The following is a 21,641-nucleotide window of genomic DNA, read 5'->3' as shown; positions in this document are numbered from 1 at the left end:
CTAATGTATTAACTAACATTGAGCAATACATTTGTTACAGCATTTATTAATGGTAGTTAAAAACTCATTCATTGTTAGCCCATGTTAGTTCTCAGTGCATTAATGATAACATATACATTTGATTTTAATAATGTTAATATTAAGATTGATTAATAAATACTGTAGAAGTATTGTTCATTGATATTTCATGTTAACTAAAGCATTTACTAATGTTAACTAATGAAACCTTATTGTAAAGTGTCACCAAAAAAATAAAATAAATAAATCTATATGAACCTGAACTGGAGCTAGTGTATGTAAACTTCAAAGGGACTTCTAGTTGAATAAAAACACCCATAAAGGAAGATAAACATAAGCATATGTAAAGATAAATTTATACGGAGATTAGCTATAATGAAAACCACATTACAAGAATCATAAGATTAAATGATAACCGTAGATGTGGAAACCAAAAAAAAAGAAATCAGAACATCAAAACATACAAACCTGTCAGCATTCTGACACCCTCTGATGCATATTGTAAGCTTACTTTCGTTCAAAACTCACATTTTAACAGAAAACCCGTTTAACCTGGGTTTTTACCCCCCTTCTCGTTATAAAGACTGCTTTTGCCATAAGTCACAAATCTGAAAGTTGTCAAACTGAGTGCAATAAGCAACTTCAGGAGATGAAAATTAGCGGAAGCCCAAGTTCTGTGAGACTGGTTTTAATAGAGGTAAACATCCCACACTATCTGCATTGACACTAACCTAAACAGCTAGACCAGCTGCAAACTTAAACCGCATTCACAGCTTTACTTGATGCACAAATGAAGCCATCACAGAAGTGAACTGCACATTTTTATTTCAGGCACAAGAGGGAGCAATTTTGGCCTAAACGCCTTCTCGGCGGAGTCAGTGTTCAACTTATTCACTCACAGTATTCCACAGACAAACACGCAGATTAGCACACATACACCCAAAACCCCAACAAGGCCACCAAGTCATTTTAAAGTGCTCAACATGTCAAGTATTACCAGAAAAAAAATCCTCCATTCTTGCAAAGCGATGTTTGTTCAACGACCCAAAAAACAGAAAGGCACCATGTTGCAGACTTTTGTATGGCTGGGAAACCTCTCTCTCTCTTTCTCTCATCTAAAGTGAACAGGCGAGAATACAGGGCCATCTAACAAGCACCAGAAGACGTTTCAGAATGTTAGGATTTCAGTTTAGTGCACACTAAATGCAGCTACTTTGGGTTACGGGTTTGTGCACCCAAGTACACATTAAAGACTTTCAAAACACTAAAAAAAAAAAAAAAAGAAAAAAAAAGTATATTAAATGATAATTAAATAAAAAGAACAACCCAGGTAAACCTATGTAAACGTTCACCAGCAAAACATCTTACATTAGCTTTAACACTGACTTTTGTACTATTGAACATCTTTCAAACATGCAGTTGCACCATGCGTAACCAAAAGCGCAATAAAGTGCAGAGTAGCTTTCAAAGAACATCCAAAATGCCCCATCCTCCCTTTTTGTGCCCATTTAGAGATAGATGTTCAGTCCTGGTACAGCAAGAAACCAGAGAAGGTGCTGTACTTCCAGCTGCTGCCGTAGATGGCGCCGCGGTGAAGCCGCAGCCACACCTGGTCACCCTGGAACAGCTGGAGGACAGCGTGATTGCTGGCGGTCTCGTGGTCCGGAGCGCCGTCATTGGCATACGCGGACACCATCACCTCTTCATTGCGCATGAGGTTGATGTACAGGGGCACGCTGATGGCAAGCTTCAGGATGTGGAAGATGAAGACGTAAGTGCCGGCGGCGGGACAGGTGAAACGGCCGCTGGTCGTGTCGAACATTTCGCCGAGGTTGGTGTGCAGAAGTTCGAAGGCGATCGGCTGATCCAGAGTGCCAGGGGCGAAGTTGGCCGCGCGGGCGGCGGAGAAAGCCACGCGGAGTTGGTTGAGCGGGTACACGTGTACGGGCATCATAGTGTGCGGGCCCTGGGGTGTGATGGGCACTTCCATTGGCGGGATGGAGAGAGTGTCACTGATTCCTGAGTCGAGCGGATACGCACCCTCCCGGTCTGGGCTGCTCACCTGAGAAGAGTCACTCCAACCAGCTTAAAGAGGGGAAGAGACAAAGACAGAACATCACTTCGATCTATTATGAGCCATTCCTCACCAGTGTTGGGGAAAGTTACTTTTAAAAAGTAATGCATTAAAATATTGCTTTACACCCTAAAAAAAAAAAAAAGAAAAAAAAAAAAGTGTAACTAATTGCATAGAAAAAGCGCATTGCGTTACTTTTTCCTCACCTGGGCTGGGCTTGCGTGTTTTTAAAAAAAATAATTATAATTTTTTTTTTTTAAAGTTCTTATTTGAAAAACTCAGATTTTGTTGTAAATATAAAATTAATGCTTTCCTTTACTGGTTACTTGAAAGTAATTGAATTACATAACTCACATTACTTTACCCCCAACACTTTTCCTCACATCTTAACTTAACAATATCAGTATTAAATATTTTTTTTTACAAAATAACAGTATGGGAGATTGTTCATACCATTGCTCCTTTGAGTTACTGTGCCTCCACCTCGTTTGAAGCTCTGCTGATACCCGTTTTCCTATTGGTAAAACAAAAATCACAACTGACCCAATATAATATATAATCTAAAATATTGCCTACAACACAACGAAAACAAAAATGATGAATTTTGCCGTTTATGTAACAAATGGCATTAGTAACCCTGACCTATAACAAACTATAATGGCTTAAACCCAAAAATAAATAAGATAAAGTAAACTAAAAGCATAAAATTATATAATATATAATGCCTACAGCACAATATAAATATAAAATGTACTGGTTTGTTCTTTATATAATACAACTTTAAATAAAAAAAAACTAAACATTACCTTTAATAGAATTTTTTTTAGATAGATAGATAGATAGATAGATAGATAGATATAGATATATATAGATATAGATATAAAACGCAATGCCTACAACACAACGTGAATATACATTGTTTTGGTGTTGACACTAAGCAAATAAAGTACATCAGTAAAAACAAACTTACTCTGGATACATAAACAGCAGATCCAGGGTCTCTGTGTGTCTGGGATATGAAGCCCCCTCCTGGAGAACGCATATTCACTCTGTACGCCTCATAACCACCTGGAAATAAGTCAGAAGGAAAGAAAAATGCAGGTTTTATACTATTAATCCAGGTCTGCTCCAAAGATAACTAGTATAGTAAATAGTATATAAAGTTTGTGCAAGAACAAGAGAATTCATGCATTGGCTCGGTGTTAAAGTTTAGAGCAGAAAATACATCACCATTACGTGATCTGCACACAATACAAAAAAAGAAAAAAAAGAAAGCCTAAGAGTGAAGGAGACCGAGGAAGAGGAAGGTACCTCTGTAGCCACCAGGTGATCTGTATGAGTGACCCAAACCCCTGCCTGCACGCGTCATACCTCTCGCTGTACCGCGGGGGTAACAGGACTGACTCAGACGAGACTGTGGCTGAGGGGTAGAGAACGCGGGACCAGCTGTACTGACCGGACACTCCAGCTGGTACTGGCCTTCTGCAAAAATGCATGATTAGAGAAACAAAATCTAACAGTGTGAGAGAGTGTGAATGTCACTAATCTGTAGGTCATGTTTTACCAATCTGTAGGTCATCTTCAGGTAGGTTGAGCTCAGGTGGCGTCTGGGTGCTTGCGGTGGAATAACTCTGGGTTTTGGCTGACGTGTAACTCAGATGCATAGACTCAGAGAACCCACTCTCATCTGACTTCATCCCCGAGCTCTCACTGATTGGCAAAGATGCCACGTTAAACACCTGATGAGGAGAGGAGAGGCTTCAGATAGGATGTTTTGCATTAAATGAAATGGAATTGATGTTAGGGTCATCTGAAGCATATGGAGATAAACAACATCCTCACAGAGTGGATGTTGTGGAAGTTGTTTTCTGCACTGATGGATCGGTGACTAGGTGGGGTTGTAAATGTCTGCGCAACCACAGAGGTTGATACTCCATTGCATAACATCTGCTTTCCTGCCTGACACATACAAAAAATAGTCAATCCCAGACAAGGTTTTAAAAGCACTGGATAGTCATTTCCATGGCACCATATGACATCTCCAGTCATTTAAATTTCCACTTGTAAACACTCATAGCCACAAAGTCTTCTAAATCTCCTGAGCTCAGGGTTAGAAACTTTTAAATCACCTTCTTGCAAGGCTGCAAATTTAAAGGGTAACTCTCGCCAAAATGCAACCTAGGGTATTTTTGTTAATCTACCCGAGGCAAACTTTCGTTTAAAAGCATAAATTAGAATGGAAACACCACTTAAGTTTGACCATATTTTAGTTTTCGGTCAAATTGACTTTTGAATGGGAGTGCTTGGGGCACTTCTATGATAGCATCAAAAATCGCTATTTTTAAAACACTAAGAAGGCTCGACAGAACATGAAACTTTGCTCGAAGTATCACCAGGGGCTCTACACATGAACTCGAGCATTGAGAACATTGCGTACACAGTTTACTCGCTGTGTTTCCATCCGCTGCATTTTGTCAGTCAAAAATAGTCGATCTCCGAATGCGAATGAACCGACTCTGAATTTTAGTATTGTTTCTTATGAGGATCCTTTTTCAAATACAAGGTCAATATTGATTTTCACTAATGACAAAAATTATCCGTGAATTTATATGGAACTAAGCTTTAGGACCTTTCCATCTTTACTCTCCTCCCCGTTACGTTGCATTTGGAGATTGACTATTTTTGACTGACAACATGGCTGCGGACGGAAACGCAGTGAGTGAGTTGTTCAAAATCTTTCTTTTTAGTAAACTGTGTAAACAAACAATGTTCTCAATGCTCGAGTTCATGTGTAGAGCCCCTGGTGATACTTCAAGCAAAGTTTCATGTTGTGTCGAGCCTTCTTAGTGTTTTAAAAATAGCGATTTTTGATGCCATCATAGTAGTGCCCCAAGCACTCCCATTCAAAAGGCAATTTGACCGAAAACGAAAATATGGTCAAACTTAAGTGGCGTTTCCATTCTAATTATGCTTTTACATGAAAGTTTGCCTCGGGTAGATTAACAAAAAGACCCTAGGTTGCATTTTGGCGAGAGTTACCCTTTAAAGGTCCCGTATTATGCCCCTTTTCACAAGATGTAAAATAAGTCTCTGATGTCCCCAGAGTGTGTATGTGAAGTTTTAGCTCAAAATACCCAACAGATCATTTTTTACAGCATGTTTAAATTGTCATTTTTTGGGGCTCAGAAAAACGTGCTGTTTTAGTGTGTGCCCTTTAAATGCAAATAAGCTGCTGCTGGACAACCCAGGGGGCGGAGCTTCATGAGCTCGCGCTCAGTCTGTCAGGACAATTTCATCTCACGGAATGATGATAATATCAGAAACACTCAGTAACGGTGTTCATTTCGAGTCGGACAATAATGCCTACAGAGTCAGAGTGCTGTATAGAGATGGAACAGGTATAGTTTAGTAGTTTAATTACGGTTATTATAACGTATTTGTCATCTGCTTGTATGTATCCATTATTTATTAATAGCCTACAAGTCTGCTGTTTCGGACCAGGTCCGAATGATGATCAAACATATACTGATGAGTTTAATAAAGTTTATTGTACATCACACAAAAGATGAAGCGTCAGTTTTACTTCAGAAAATCACCGTAAGAGCTGAGTAAACACAGTAAGTTATAAGAAGTGCGCAAGTACATAAACGAATTTCGGTAGAATTGAGGAAGCATTCCTGTGGGCGGAGGTTAATCAAAACTGTTCTACTGACGTCATTAAAGGAGGAAGTAGAGGGATGTAGTCCAAACGGGCCGTTCGATGTAGGCGACTTCTGTTAAATAAAATATCTCGCTTGGTATTGAACTTTGAGCTTTGAGCTTTATAATTTTACAGATATTATTTATACTCTAACAACATTACACACTAACTAAAGTTTGAAACATGGGATCACGAAGAACGGGACCTTTAAACTTAAAACTCAGATAATTACCATAGACAGTATGGATAATTACCTTCGAGTTTAAAAAGATTTATTTGGCCAAGTAAGGAATTTAGGCACCACAACATTAGTGTACAGTATCAAAACTGCCATTCATTTTGAGATTTGGTAAAGATTAGACTATTGGTATTTTAAAGATTAACTGTGATTAAAGATTAAAGTGAGCATTAGATGAAGGCAAAAGTAATCTAAACGTAAAAAGTGGAAATGAGAATATTAAATATCCAAATCAAATGTACGCAACTAAAACCTCTAAATAACATTTTTAAACCTTAAATTTGAACCTTCAAAATCTCAAAAAAAAAAAAAAAAAAAAAAAAAAAAATCCCCAGTTCAATCTCTGTAGGGTTTAGGAGCGCTCCGTTTAGCATGAATGAGAATTATTTGTCCGTGAAGTTCTTACCTGTACAGTGCTTTGATTTTCTAGAGGGACTGAGATGGAGGATCCCCTGCGGTACAGTGGAGGAGAGGTGAAGCCCTCACTTTGCTTCTAACAAACAACAGATACCATTACAGCATATTTAAGATTACAAGCCTTTTTGGTATCTTACATTCAATATATGTACCATCACAAAAAAAAAATCTTTACATGTGGCTTATCTTCATGGTGTAGATCTAGGTCAGAGCTGGTTATAGAACGGTCTCCATTTGACAGACAGCCTTTACCCTCTCCAGACAGCAGAATCTGTAATGGAGTGCTCTACGGTCACAACATGTCATATGCAGTCAGTCACAGAAAAGGCTGACCTCATTTTTATTGTTATACACAAAATAAGCTCTCATATCAAGTCAAACATGCTCACCAGCTGGGACGGAGGCAGACTATCTGATGGGCTTTTTGTCAGTTCCCTTTGTGCTGCATGTTAAAAGAAGCAGACTATCAATATCAGTTTAACACCATCCTAATCTTAATGTGCAACTTAAAGGGATAATTCACCCAAAAAATTAAAACTGTCATTTATTACTCTCCCTCATGCCTAAATTAAATCCGTTCGTCATATAAAGCGACCAATTCTCTTCAGAAAATTTGGACTAAACCACTATTCATATGGATTATTTTTAAGATCTCTCTATGAACATTTTGAAGTATCAAAATGTCAAAAAGACCTTCATTTGTGTTCCGAAGTCTTACGGGTTAGGAACGACGAGTGTTGAGCAATGACAGAATTTACATTTTTGGGAGAACGGTCTCTTCAATATGGAGCGCTCGTGTACCAAGAGGAGTAGAGCAGCCTGGAGATGGATGGCATCTCTTTGCACGACCGTTTACAGGTGAAGTTTCTCCATCCAGATGAGACTCCTGCGAACAGAATAGAGGAAAAGTCTCTGAACACTTACTTTTCTAAAAGATCTTTGTTTAAAAAAAAAATGGGAAAATTGAATTGAGTATCGTTGCGTTTTAATGTAAAAATCCCCTTTAAATGCATGCCTGCATGAAGCTGAATGAGCCAGAGATCTGGTCCATCAGAGTCTCCAGCTGCTGTTTACGCTGAACAGGGTCTTGCGGTAACGGAGATGGAGAGCTAAAGACTTCCACTGCGACAGGAGTCTGAGAGTATAAAGCATAAAAATAATGATTAAATTGCTTTGAAACAAATGAGTTTATGATGGATCTAAATAACTCACTGATTTGGAGTCCTGCTCCACCTTGGTCTTCTTTTGACGTTTCTAGAAGACAACACACACGTGAAGAGTTAGAAAAATGACCTTGTTACATATTAAACGGTTGCCCAACTGAGCTAATTGCCAACATGGAAGATCAGTCGTGCAAGCAGCAACTTTTAATGGGTTTTAAAACTACAGTCCGCAGAGCCCTAGGTGACCTTAGGGGTCCATACAATAATAAGAAAAAAATCCTCACAATTTAAAAAAATGTGCACTTTAAATTACATTTTTTATTAAAAAAATAATATTTGGATATGGTGAGGTAAACACTGTTATTTTCCAGATATTTTAATAATTTGTTCTGGTTGCATTTCCATTTTGGGGGTCCCACATAAATATTAAAATGAAAAGTAAATAAAAATAAAGATTTTCACCTCCTTGGGGTCAACCGTGGGTCTCTTCAGGATGTCTGTAGTCTTAGGAATCAATCCTGCTGCCCCTTTCCATGGCTTCTGTATGGGGGACTGAGAGGATACAGGAGGATCAGAAAGCTCCATTTCCCATGAGTCCGGTGGCTCCCTTTGCTTCATAGCCAAAAACTCATCCTTCCAGCTACGGGGCGAAGCCTTCTCATCCGGTCTATGCTCAGCGACGTTCGTTTCAGGTAGGTATCGTCTGTTAAGAAACTGGCATCATTCAGAAGTTACTGACTTGCTTGTGTTTCTCCAAAACACAGTTTATAGCGTTGAAGACTTAAGGATCAGGGTCACTTGTTTTTACCTCTTTGGGAGGCACTTCTTTTGAGCTCAGCTTCACCAGTGCTAAAACACAGAAATATAAATGGCATGTATTAGAGTAAAAGAATGGCTGCTGAAATTATTAAAAACTGGATGTTAAATTTGAATAAATCTCACTGGAGAGGTTACAAGGCCTAGATGGAGGGTCAGCCTTTACGGCCTCGGTCTTCTCTGGACTGTCAACTTTAGGAAGTGGTACGTGGTCAAAAAAGCCACAGTCCACTAGCTGAAGTAGCTTCTCCTTCATGTGCTTATCTGTGGAAAGACGACAGCGTTCACATTCAAAACATTTTGACTTTGTGCCCTCACAGCCCTATTAGCAAGTCTCAAACGCCCCTTCATCCACACAAATATATATATATATATATATATATATATATATATATATATATATATATATATATATATATATATATATATATATATATATATATATATATATATATATATATATATATATAAAAAAAGGTTATTTTTGCTGAATTACACGTACATAACAAAATATGCCTTGAAAAATACAATACATTTACCATTATTAATGGTAAAAACCAATATTGTGCAATGTATGCCATTTAATTTATTTATTAAATACTATATACCAGTGACTATTTATATAAAAATAAATCACTAGTATAAACAATTGGTAAAAAAAACAAAAATGTTAGTTCACCCAAAAATGAAAATTCTGTCAGTAATTACTCACCCTCATGTATAAATAATAAATAATGTATATATATATAGGAAGAGGGAAAAAAATCCTGGCTCATTAGATAACACGTGAAAAGCCATCAAATTAATTTGGCTATCAGAGAATGAGCTAGAAACTCACATGTCGAGCCAGCAACTGGTCTTTCTTTCCCTTCCAGCAGCTCAGAGTAAACAATAGCAGCCTGTTCCATCTGATCCTCTAAACTAGAGCAGGAAACAACAGGAAGACCATGTCACATCAACAGGCTGAATAGACATCAAATACAGTACTGTGATAGCATTAAAAATAACCAGCACCCACAGATACACATGTTGAGGACAACACAGTCAAGCCAGTAATTGCACAATAAATCAGAGTGGCTCTTGTATCATCCTGAAGTTTTTTGGGGTTTTTTACTGTACATTATCCCACTATTACACACCTGGCACATAAAATCAATATTTTTATACACTCAATATACGTTAAACACTTTTATATGAAAACGGTTTTAGTGGTTCAACAGACATAGACAATGTTGGAAATTAGTCCCCAATTATAAAGTTTAGTACTACACTTGATCACAGAATGTTGTTTTTGACCAATCAGAATCAAGAATCCAAGAGAGCCATGCACAAATACAAAAACAAAATACAAAAACCTTGACTATAGAGCGGAAGGTATTATCAGGTGTAGCACAAACCTCATCTTATGGTCTCGTTTGCATCCCAATAATGATGCCAGATCCAGCAAACTCTCCGTGTCCCGTGTGGTCAGATGACGGGAATGTTGTCTGGCGTTGCAGAAGTTCCTCCGGACGTCCTCTCTCTGCAGACTGTGGAGGACGTATTGCACCTGGAGAATCAAGCTCAGACGCTTCCTCTCTTGTTCGATCCTCATGATCTTCTCTTGGCGAACAACCTTCCGCTGAGCCTTCAACAACTACGGCGGAGAGCATCAGAAGATCCAGTGAACCATTCAGCACAATTCCATTCTGCTCAGTACTTTACAAATGCATAAGCCTTACATCTTGTGTGAGGGCACTAATGGTCTTCTGGAGCTCTTTGGCAAATGTAAGATTGTGGACAACCTCCTCGTACTTCCCCACAGCATCCTGCAACATTACCACACATCAGGGATCTTGAAACAAGCCCCATTTCCCAAAATGCAGCACAAAAAAAAAAAAAAAAAAAAAAAACGATTACCAGTTGGTCTTGATTCAGTTTTTCCCCCTTTTCCAGCCTCTCATTGTAGCTTTCCAGTTTCAGCTGTAAAAAACAAACAAAAAAAACTTTGTTTTGACAAGTCAGAAGGTCATTTAATGCTCTACGAGTAAAACAAAACCAATTCCATCCGACTACAATACAACTCATTCTTTCGTGCCATTTCTGCCCATATAACATAATTAAGGCACCTTCTTTTTCTCAATGTTACGGATCTTGTGCTTGAGGCAGATGAGGCCGTCCTCGATGTACTTCTCGTAGCCGTAGTAGGTGGTCGCGGCCGGGTTAAGGGCGAGCTGGAGGGCGGTGAGCACTCGAGGGGACCCGGATTTAGGGCTGTCCTGGTCATCATCCTTCTCCACGGTCAACGTCTCTATAGTCCGAGATGGTGACAGCTGAACCATGATCTTAGTCTCTCTGATAGACAGGGGAACGAATAGAAAGGTCACTATTGTGGAAAATAATAATAAAGACAGACTTACATGTTCAGAATGGAATAGTAATTACTTCTTACTGAATAATGTGCAGTATATACACCTTTATATTGCCCTAGCAATACATGTCACGAACAACACAGCGGTCATAAACTTTATACTGACACCTATTGGTATGAATGCAACATCACACAAACTCAGTTTATTTGCAGCCAATAGAGTTTGATAATATGGGGTCATGTGATCTCGACATGCATCTATGGTTCCACACATTTTTAAAATTCATAGAACCTTTCCACTGCACAAAAGATACTTTATTGTGGAAAAAGGTTCTTCAGAATATTAAAATACTCTTCACACGAAAAAAAAAAAAAAAAAAAAAAAATGGTTCTCCTATGGCATCACTGTGAAAAAACCCCTTTGGAACTGTATTTTAAAAGAGTGTGGATATGATGACCATGACCAGCCCTCCTTAATTAAACTTTAATACCACCAATACTGGTGTCTTATGTAGCCTAATTATGTATAATTTGTATGTACAATCAGATTATGTGTAAATTCCTCAGCATTATTTTAGTATCATTGAGATACTAGCCTAAGCCTACTATAGTTTTAGTTAATGAAAATTAGAAAATGACAAACTTCATTTTTAGTGAACAACCTAATTAAATATGTAAAGAAACTTTTAATGTATAATAACTCTTCCATGCCCGTGGTACATAAACTTGTTTTGCCTTTAAAATCATGTATATAGTGCCATATAATGTATCCTTGTTCATCATGCAAGGAGTTCAGTAACCCAATGGCAATACTGAAAAAGGAAATATCAGCAGACATATATTGAGAAGTTATGCACGAAAAGCAGCCTGAACACACTGTTTGATTACTGCATTATAAGCTAAACTCTGCCCATGTGTCTGGACATTCGCCAGTGCTCACCAACCATGACATGGCATTTACATGACAGACTGACAAATGCAACAACAAAAGGCGAATCACCCACGGAAATGCACTATGTAAAACCGTAATCATTTACTGTCAGCCATTTACAAATATTCAATAGAACGTCAAATGCAATTCTGGCGTCCATAAGCATAGGTTATGCATCCAGCATACCACCAAATCAAGCTACAATAACTTGCATTGCAAAAAGAGCAGCTGCAATATTGTAAAACGCAACTTTTAAAGCATTTATCCGACACGAGTTTGATGCTTTCCAGAATAATCCTCCCCAAACAGCATCGACGGGGTGCCACCACCCAAAATGACCGCGCAGGGAACGCAAATAAGTTGCTACAGGACGAATAAAAGCACAGATGCACGTGACAACATAACGCACAGATATCTCACCGACCTCATGCGTCTCTGCCGGTGTGTGAGTTTGTTTGCTGCGATTCAGATCGTTAGGATGACTAGGGTGGGAAGGCAGCTCATTTAGAGTCAAAAGCAAATGAGATAGCCTTTCGGTGAGCTGGAGGAAAGACGAAATAAAGCGGTGGGTAAACAGAGAGGACAGACAGCAGCAGCCTCTCACCTTTTTATGCCCTCGGAGAAGAGGAAACCCATCAGCTGGAGGAGCAATCATGACGTCACACAGCCAAACACACACACACACACACACACACAGACAGTCCCCTCGCGCAACCTCAGCACTCTCTCATCTATCTATCTATCTATCTATCTATCTATCTATCTATCTATCTATCTATCTATCTATCTATCTATCTATCTATCTATCTATCTATCTATCTATCTATCTATCTATCTGAGATTGTTTACTTGACTTCCCTTCATGCCCTAGAAAGGGTTCAAATATTGATATTTATGGTGTCACCATTTCAAATCTCATCATGTAAGGGGCATACATTTGTTGTTAAAAAAAAAAGTGTTAATTTAATGTTTGGGGTCGGTTATGCTCTCTTCAAGGCTGCATTTATTTGATCACAAATACAGTAAAAACAGTTCTATTGTAAAATAGTATTACAACTTAAAATTGTTTTCTGTTTGAATATATTTTAAAATGTATTTTACGTCAAAGTTGAATTTTCAGCATCATTACTCCAGTCTTCAGTGTCACATGATCCTTCAGGAATCATTCGAATATGCTGATTCGGTGCTCAAGAAATATTTCTTATTATTATCTGTTTATTATATGTCTTATTTATTACTATTATTATTATAATACACTTTTGATTAATTCAATGCATCCATGCTGAATGAAAATATTAATTTCTTCTTACTGACCCATGTATTTCATCATGCAGTTCATGTATTACCTAAACTGAACCCACAACCTTTGTGTTGCAAACACCATTCTTCATAGCCATTGTTACCTATATATCTAGCTTATTTAATGTTATTTATTGGTATGATCTATAGTTTTTGTATAAACAGCATGGCACAAACAATGCCAAGGTCATGGGTTCACTTCTCAAGGAATGCATGAGTTAGTAAAATGTCCTTCTTGAACGCAGTGTAAAAGTTGCTTTTAAAGCATCTGCCAAATGCATACATATATACACCAATGCACATAACCATCACAAGTTACATTTATTGAGGAACAAGTAAAAAGTACAATATGTAAAAAAATACAAAACCTGCTTCATATATCTCTAATAATGTGAATACAAAGTGCATAGCTACCATACATGCCTGTAGCGCTACAACTAAAGGACTAGGCTAAGGAAAGGTATGTGGGCATTAGACACCCTCAAACTAAAGTATAAAAATAATCAAATAAAATTGTTGTACTTAGGATACACACACAAACATATGTTTTTACAGCTATCCAGTCCTGAAGTTCTCCATAATGTTTAGTGAATCTCAGCCTACGATCTGTGACATGTGTAAAAGCATTTTCAGTCCATATTGCAGTGTTGTTAGGACAGACAGGTCAGTCCTACGACAAAATCTGATGAGACTTAAAAAGAAAAAGACCACAAAACAAATAAATATGAAATAAATAAGACAAAAGCGTATTCATCATAACCGTTGTTCAGTCTTACACATCTTATATTTACAAATAATGCCGTCATAGAGATGACACGATAGAAACCCCATATAGGTGCTTCAGCTGAAAGGATGTTACCACAAATACAGTCATATATGTCATTCCATGATATGGCATATTCACACTAAAGCCACAAGCTGCCACCATCAAAATACCCATTTCAAAACTGAGCAGATATTAAATAACAGATTAGATTACCCAGAGGGAGAAATTAAAATGAATGTGCAATTGAGTGTTTTGTGTGAAACAAATGAACTCTCTAGCGCCACCCCCTGGAATTCAACAGAAGTATGTTGTAAGTCAAAGTAATTTGTACAATCCAAGACAGAAATCACAAACGATAAAATAATAATAATAATAATAATAATAATAAAAACTGACAGGACAGGCATATTGGACCATAGGGGAATACTATGAAATATAGTATGAATACTCCTTATATGAAAGCTTATTACAGACTAGTAATTTATAATGAAAATGTACAAGCTGACGTTGATTTAGCTTTTTAGTATTTTGAAAAGAGTTTTCCCTGGAACATATGAACAAAAACATCTAAAACCAAAAACGGACAAAACGATAAGATCATGTGCACAGACACACACACAGACACACACAAAGCAGTATCTGTCATTGAACACTATTTACAAAAGGCAGAGAGGGAGAGAGATAGGGATATGAACACATCTATATACGATGATGACAGTATAAATAGCAAAATGTTGGGCTTTTTGGCTCTGAGTGAGACAATATTGAAAATATCCAATTCTAAAAAACATTTGAAGACAATTAAATCCCTGTCATAATTAAACGTCACTGTCATCTCAAAGTTGTAGTCAAACTCTGATTTCATTTTTGTTCTTTTCTTGCATTTATATAAAAATATATATTGGGACTGTCTCAAAAATTTGCCCAACTTATTGCAAAACAAAATTAAAAATCTCCTTAGAAGGCCATGCAAAATTCATGCAGATTTTCATCAAGACAATATTTTCCTTAGCGTTCATGCTCGACACTGATCTTTACCAAAAACCTTAAATCTACACTTTTGGATATTTACATTAGTACGCTGAATACAAGAGTGTTGATAACCAGGCATCATTTTTGGCTGGCCGTGCCCAGTCTGCTTCAGCACCGTAGAAATGCTGTCTGAGGAACAGTAAAACACTAGGCGTTGAGTTTGATGCCCATTAGTGGCTAAAACCTGCACTGAAATCAGGGTTTAAAAGTGACCATTCACCCAAAAAAAAAAAAAAAAAACTGCCATCATTTATTCACCTTCACATCATTAACTTTTCTTACATTAAACATGATGATCACAAAAATGTGATTTTTTTGAAGAATATCCTGCAATATTTTTTGCAAGTGAATGGGGACTGGCGCCATCAATCTTCAAACTGCGCCATAAAAGTTCCACGTCTGTCAAAAGTCATATGGACTACATTTAATCGCTGACATATGGCTTTAAAAAACTTGGAATATGGCACACAAGTCCATTTTTAAGATACTACTGTACTTTGGTGCTTTTTGTCATTTTGGAGTTTGACAACACTGTAAAAAATAGTTGCTGCATAAAATTAAGTACAATCAACTTGGATGTTTAAGTCATTGCAACTTAAATTACATTAAACTGACTTTAAAAAATGAATAACTTGGATAACTTAAAAAAAAAAAGTTGAAAATTGCTTAACTTATTTTGATGAGTTAAAGCAATGTAAAAACATATGTTGTCATAACTTATTAATCATAATATATTTTTTTACATGGAACCCTAGTACCCATTCACTTCCATTATATGGAATAAAGCAGCCAGATGTTCTTCAAAAAAAAAATTTTTTTACTTTTGGTGTTCCATGCAAAAAAGGAAAGAAATTTAAAGGGGTTTGAAACTACAGAGCCCCTAAAGTGATGGGGGAAAAAATGAGAAGGGAGGAAAAATTATATGTTAATGCTTTTGCGTTCTCACAAATCATTTAAGTTCTTTGCAAGAGAACGTGAAATTTTAACGTTTTGTGAGCAAACGCAAAATTTTTGCGAGAGAATTCAAAAGCGCTGAAATATAATTTTCCTCCCATCTCATATTTTTCCATCACCAAGTTCCTTTAGGCGCTCCATATGAAACAACATGAGGGTGAATGACAGATTCTTTTTTTCTTTTCTTTTTTTTTTTTTTACATTTTTAGGTGTCCTGTCCCATTAACTACAAACCAAGAGGGGGAATAAACAGAGCAGGCCTTAAAAATAAAGACATAAATAAATATATAAAAGGCAAAGATCAGAAGCTTCCCTAAATAATGGCTATATCCCAGCTGGAATGGTGGAATATCCTAAATACTGTACACTAACTGTCACCCCAGAGGAAGGGCACAATGGTGCTCAAGGGTAGAAAAGTGACAGCGTAGGATTGTGGTCACTGTCCAAGTCGATTCTCTACATTTCTACGCATGATATATGTAGATCCAGCATTCTGTGTTTGAGTGAGATAGCAAAAAAAAGCAAACTCATTTTCCCTGATCTACAAAAAAAGAAGGGGTGAACTGGAATAGCTTGGTACCAGGCTCTGAAAAACAAGGAAGGTTTTCAGTCAGTTTGATAAATAAAGGTTGCTTCGACTGCAAAGGAAATGAAAGAGACACATTCTCAACGAGGAGGAAAAAAAACAGGAAAAGACAAACAAGGATCCAGCTGCTCATGAATCGAAGGCAATCCGAGAGAACGTCTTTGAGAGTGTCTGAGGGGCGACGCTACGCCTCTGACTCTCGAAGGCTTCTTAAGAATGCCAATTCAGTACCCTGGGAATGTGGCATCACCACTCCTCATCCACTTCCTGTTCCATTTTTATTTGGGAAGAGGAGTGCGGTTGATTAGACGAGAGAATTTCTTGACTGCTCTGCACCTCCTCTTTCTCAAGGTCTCTGTCCTCGTCTTCCTCTTCCTCCTCCTCCTCTTCTTCTTCTTCTTCTTCTTCCTCCTGCTCTTGCTCCTGTTTTTTCTGACAGCAGGGCTTGTAGAGATGTGGGTCAATCAGAACCTCCCCGAAGCGACCTTTATAGATGATGCCACAACATATCCGCTGCCTAGAGAGATTTGAAAAAACGCTCATGTCATTTAAAAGTATTCGTTCTGATGAAGATTGAAAGGTCAAACTTGTAAATCAGACTGATTCGGCAGAGTTGAATACCTCTTCCAGTATGTCAGGTCCAGGAAGGAAAAGACTGGAGAGCGGGCGGAGCCAGGAGTCAACTCCGAGTCAGAACCCTCGTCTGATTGGTTACTGTAGCTGGGCGACTGGGCGGGGCTGGCGCTGGAGGTGGTGCTGTGAGCGTCTGAATCTGTTAACAAAGACATTTTTTCATCAGGAACATGCCAAGAGCAATTTCATGTTTTGTTTAATTTAGTTTTGCGATTCAGTACTCACTGTGTCTCTTCAGCTCCTTCTGAACTCTGCTGATCTGGTTCGGTCTGATCCGTCTGGATAGGGATTTGACTTTCTTTGACTTCACTGTAGTTTTCAGACTTGGTCCCCCTCGTGCATCAACCACCTGATAACAATTGATAGCAATAACAATCTCCATATAGTGATTGCAATGTAATATTTATTTAATTTTCATATAATTATTTTAGTTATAAACAAAACAATAAATATATTTATATTAATATGTGTTTTAGGAATTATATTATATGTCAGGTTCATAATCATTTATTTAATCATGTTTTATCAATTCATTATTTTACTGTCATAATATTTATATTATAGTGTTTATAAACAAAACAATAAATGCATTTATATTAATTTGTGTTTCACGTTTTATCTTATATGTCAGATTTATAGTTATTTAATACATTTATTTTCATGTAAATTATATTATATTACTTATAAGCAAAACAATAAATATATATTTAATCATATATAAATGTACAATAAATACATAGTGCCTACTTTTTTTAGGCATTTTGTTATTTTATAGACTTTTTATTTTAGATTGCATGTTATTTATTTTATTTTTTATTTTCATTTTATTATAGATCAGGTTTATAATTGTTTAATTTATTTAATTATTGTCAATTTATTATGCTGGTTAAAATAAATATAAAAACAATAAATACATTTATATTAATTTGTGTTTTAGATATTATTATAACATACATACATACATATATACACACATATATATATATATATATTAGTTCTAACAAAAACAAAACATAAATCTATATTTATTATTATTATTATCGTTAAGATCACCTACAACATTTTCGTCAGTGGACCAAACATGATTACATCACCTTATTTTTCATATATCATATTAAACTGCATTATATTTCATTAGAATCGTACTGAATTGAGTTGAAATTAGTGAATACTTTGATTAATACAATGTAGCTAATTGTTATTAATACTATTACATCTGTTCAAATACACATTTGTGCATGTAGAAAATTGTTTGAGGATGTGGGCTTCACCAACTAATTCCCATTTCTTCCCAAGGTTTCATCCTCATCTACTTTATAATCTTATAGGGAGTTGCCACTCAGAGGGGATTCAGTGAAAAGCTGCTCTGGAACAATATGGTTCGAAAATGGATTTGAAAAGACTCAGTGTGATAAACAAGAGGCTGTGTAAGTGTGACTTCAGTGGAGTTGTTGCTGTGTAAGTGCCACTTACATGATTCCAGTTCTTCTTGGAACCGACGGGCAGCTTCTTCCAGCGTTTTACCAGCAGGACACAAGCGTTGCAGATTTCACCAGAGCGAGTCTCGCCTAAACTGTAGAAGTATCCCATTGTTATATCATTGTAATGGCAGCATGCGTATGGAAATCATCGAAGTTCATGCATTATTTCCTACATTCTTCTAGAGACACAATATACAAATCCTGTACTTACTGTAATTTCACCAGGCAGATGTTAATATCATGTTAATACAAATGAACCACACACACACACACACACAGCAGAGATATACTCACCCAAAGCAGCTCTGAAAGTCTCTCTCATAGCGTTTGCTGTCAGTGAAACGAGAGCTGGAGGATTTTGCCCTGCAGATGCAGCATCCATCAAGGCTGCGGTACATCTTCGGCTTATGAAAGCCAAACATCTGTGACACAAGAAAAACAACTCTCTTTTTGGTACTTCTGCTGATTCACAATGATTTAACACACGTTTAAACACATTGGCTGCACCATAGTAGTCCCATAGTTCCAAACAAAGTTATTGTTATGGTCCCCATTATTATCAATGTTGAAAACAGTTTTTGCTTCTTAATATTTTTGTGGAAACCGTGATACCTTTTTTTTATTTCACGTATCCCAAACGTTTGAATGGTAGTGTATCGCGGTTTCCACTAAAATATTAAATATAAAATAAATATTAATATTAAACATTGATGATAAGAAATGTTTCACCAAATCAGCATATTTCTCAAAGATTATATTTATATTATGATGTAAGTTTATATTAAATCTGGAAATATTTGGAATAAAATGTAATTAGTTAAAATAAAATTGTCAAGTCATGGAAATAATGGTTAAAAATTACACAAATTAAAATGAAAATATTATAACTGCTTATTGCTGTCTTGTTTTTATCACAGTATTTTCATAATTTCTGTACATAGATTTTATATATGTATACACACGTGTACATATTACTTTATACATTTATAAATTTATTATAGTGTTATTAAATGTAGTTATTACAGCTGTATAGTATACTGTATTTGTACTGTGTGCATAGGCCTACATATAGAATATTCTGTTACAGAGAGAGAGAGAGAGAGAGAGAGAGAGAGAGAGATCTGAAATATGGGTTATCATCAGTCATCATCGCGTCAATGGGATAAGAGCTTAATGGACCGAGTGCTCCTGCTCCGTCTTATATAACCTCGTGCTGATGATGGAGCCGGACAACACCAGTGGCCTCGCGCATCGACAGATCGGTGTTAGCAGCGGTGCCTTCACGAGGCATCATATTCATACAGTATAACTGGGTCATTACAGAGGAAGCATCTGTCTAAACCGTTGTATTTTTATTTAAATAAATAAATAAATATATTGAGAGAGAGAGAGAGAGAGAGAGAGAGAGAGAGTTCTACGTAACGTTTAGCCTGAGCTCTGTACAGTGTGTGTTGAACCGCGCTTCTGTATTCTGCCTCTGCTCTCTGACGCAATTCAACATGGCAACGCGTTTGAGAGGAGAAGAGGGGCAGAAAATGGGGGCAAGAAAGTAATGTCATGCCGTCACGGAAACCACGATCAAAAGTGCCATTAACATATAAGTGTGTCATCTAAAGTTATCCAGATAACATCGAATTGACATTATCAATGTTTCGCGGTGTTTAAATGTACACGCGCGCGCACTGCAGTGAAATGGTGCGTGTGTCCCGCCGTATTCATTCACCGCCCACCAGCTCGCGCGGAAGCATGGCACGCCACACGGCATCTTTAAACACACATTCAGCATGTTTTCACTGCAGTTTCACTGATAAACGACCCTGCTCTATACGAGCAACTAATTCGCGCACTTTCTTTGATGCCAGTTGTGCTCAAAGAAGAAGAACGGTTGAATTTAGTCGAACTGTTCGACCGCTGTTCTTTGTTTTCCGCGCGACTCTGCGTCAGTGGCTCGTGCGACTCCATGCTTCGCGCTCGAGACTGTAAACACATGCGGTCCGTGCAACAACTTCGCTGAAGAGCATTGAGCGCAACAAAACACGCATCTGCATGTGTATTTCCTTAATAAAATAACTTAATACACTTTTAAACAATTCAGAATGCTAAAATTAAATATCGATTTTATAAGCTCCACGTTTAAATGCGTCAGTGACACCGCCTCCATCTCACAATCTCTTACAGTAGCAGATCTCTAACCGCTACATTAACGCTGAGCTCGTTGAGTTAGTAAAGCAGAAGTTTGGAAATGTTGTTGATGAGCTTGTGAAAATGCGGGTTTGTTTTGAAGCACACCCACCAACAGCGGAGCAAGAGACCACACGCAGTCAGACGGATAGTTCAGCATCGCAAGTTCAAAACGAGTAGAACAACTAAACTTGTTTTAATTAATGCATGCAACACCAAATACACATATTTGAGAGTGCATGTTCACTGCTGTAGTTTTATATAGGCTTTCAACCAGACTACGAATGCAAATTGTTTATTTTAAAATGCAACATTGGCCGTTTCTGTCAAAATACTCATCTATGACGCATTTTTTGTTTGTGTCTGTTCTGACTAGTGAAATAAAAATAAACTCTGGCTTCAAATAAATCAATTCTGTTATCAAACACTTAACAGCGATCATCAGGAAAGGATGCGAGCGCCCTAAAATGTGATGCGCTGTATAGGCACCATGTAAACACTAAACTTACCGCACGCTTTAATGCTAGAGCAAAAAATGTACAACAATTCCAGCAAGCTTCAAAAGTGATCTTACTGTTACATTTCTGATGAACGCGATAGCTTTCACCCGGGCATCGCACTGTCACACAACTTCTTAAGGGGGCCTTACGAAAGGCGAATTATGACATCTTCTGCACACATATAAACTGTTAAATAACTTTTACGAAAAAGACCTTTATTCTTACCTCGACTTGGATCAGTTGAAGTCAAACCACACAGCGAAATCCAAGAGTTACAGGCGTTACACATTTAACAATGCGCCACTCGTTACTGTCTCACTTTCTGTCTGAGTATAGTAAAATGTTTACGCATGCGCGGATGTCCATCCACCATTTTCTGAATTTCTTCAATCAACCTCATTTGCATACGCTGCTGACGTTTGACTGCGTCTGCATTCTATTGCCCATATAAGGGAAAGAAAATTACGCGGGAAACGTGGGCGGGTCCGGTTGCTAGGGCAGC

General features: G+C 37.4%; 2 protein-coding genes across 5 annotated transcripts; both read right to left on the bottom strand.

Moving 5' to 3' along the window:
- Positions 1–356: 356 nt before the first annotated feature.
- caprin2 (caprin family member 2) lies at positions 357–12,276 on the bottom strand. 4 transcript variants are annotated; one of them, XM_084111759.1, is made up of 21 exons: positions 12,132–12,276; positions 10,535–10,760; positions 10,326–10,388; positions 10,148–10,234; positions 9,824–10,062; positions 9,265–9,347; positions 8,553–8,690; positions 8,419–8,459; positions 8,073–8,324; positions 7,660–7,701; positions 7,463–7,582; positions 7,249–7,333; positions 6,837–6,889; positions 6,623–6,733; positions 6,437–6,523; positions 3,935–4,051; positions 3,657–3,831; positions 3,404–3,574; positions 3,063–3,160; positions 2,546–2,606; positions 357–2,103 (listed from the first exon to the last, which is right to left on the bottom strand). In XM_084111759.1, the coding sequence occupies exons 1-21, from the start codon at positions 12,134–12,136 to the stop codon at positions 1,541–1,543; spliced, it is 2,817 nt and encodes a 938-aa protein (XP_083967885.1). In that variant the 5' UTR covers positions 12,137–12,276; the 3' UTR covers positions 357–1,540. The 4 variants fall into 4 exon arrangements, with proteins under 4 accessions (XP_083967885.1, XP_083967887.1, XP_083967886.1 ...); XM_084111761.1 differs by having other exon boundaries at positions 3,404–3,571; XM_084111760.1 differs by having other exon boundaries at positions 6,437–6,520.
- A 1,032-nt stretch (positions 12,277–13,308) lies between these two features.
- Positions 13,309–21,517, bottom strand: sinhcaf (SIN3-HDAC complex associated factor). The gene is made up of 6 exons (XM_084112500.1): positions 21,365–21,517; positions 18,753–18,880; positions 18,451–18,550; positions 17,203–17,326; positions 16,966–17,116; positions 13,309–16,861 (listed from the first exon to the last, which is right to left on the bottom strand). Exons 2-6 carry the CDS (start codon positions 18,878–18,880, stop codon positions 16,591–16,593), a joined length of 774 nt encoding a protein of 257 aa, XP_083968626.1. The 5' UTR covers positions 21,365–21,517; the 3' UTR covers positions 13,309–16,590.
- Positions 21,518–21,641: the final 124 nt, after the last annotated feature.

Source organism: Abramis brama (assembly GCF_963993115.1).
Source record: "Abramis brama genome assembly, chromosome: 4".
In the NCBI taxonomy this organism is placed as follows: Eukaryota; Metazoa; Chordata; class Actinopteri; order Cypriniformes; family Leuciscidae; genus Abramis; species Abramis brama.
This window is presented reverse-complemented; position numbering and strand designations above follow the sequence as displayed.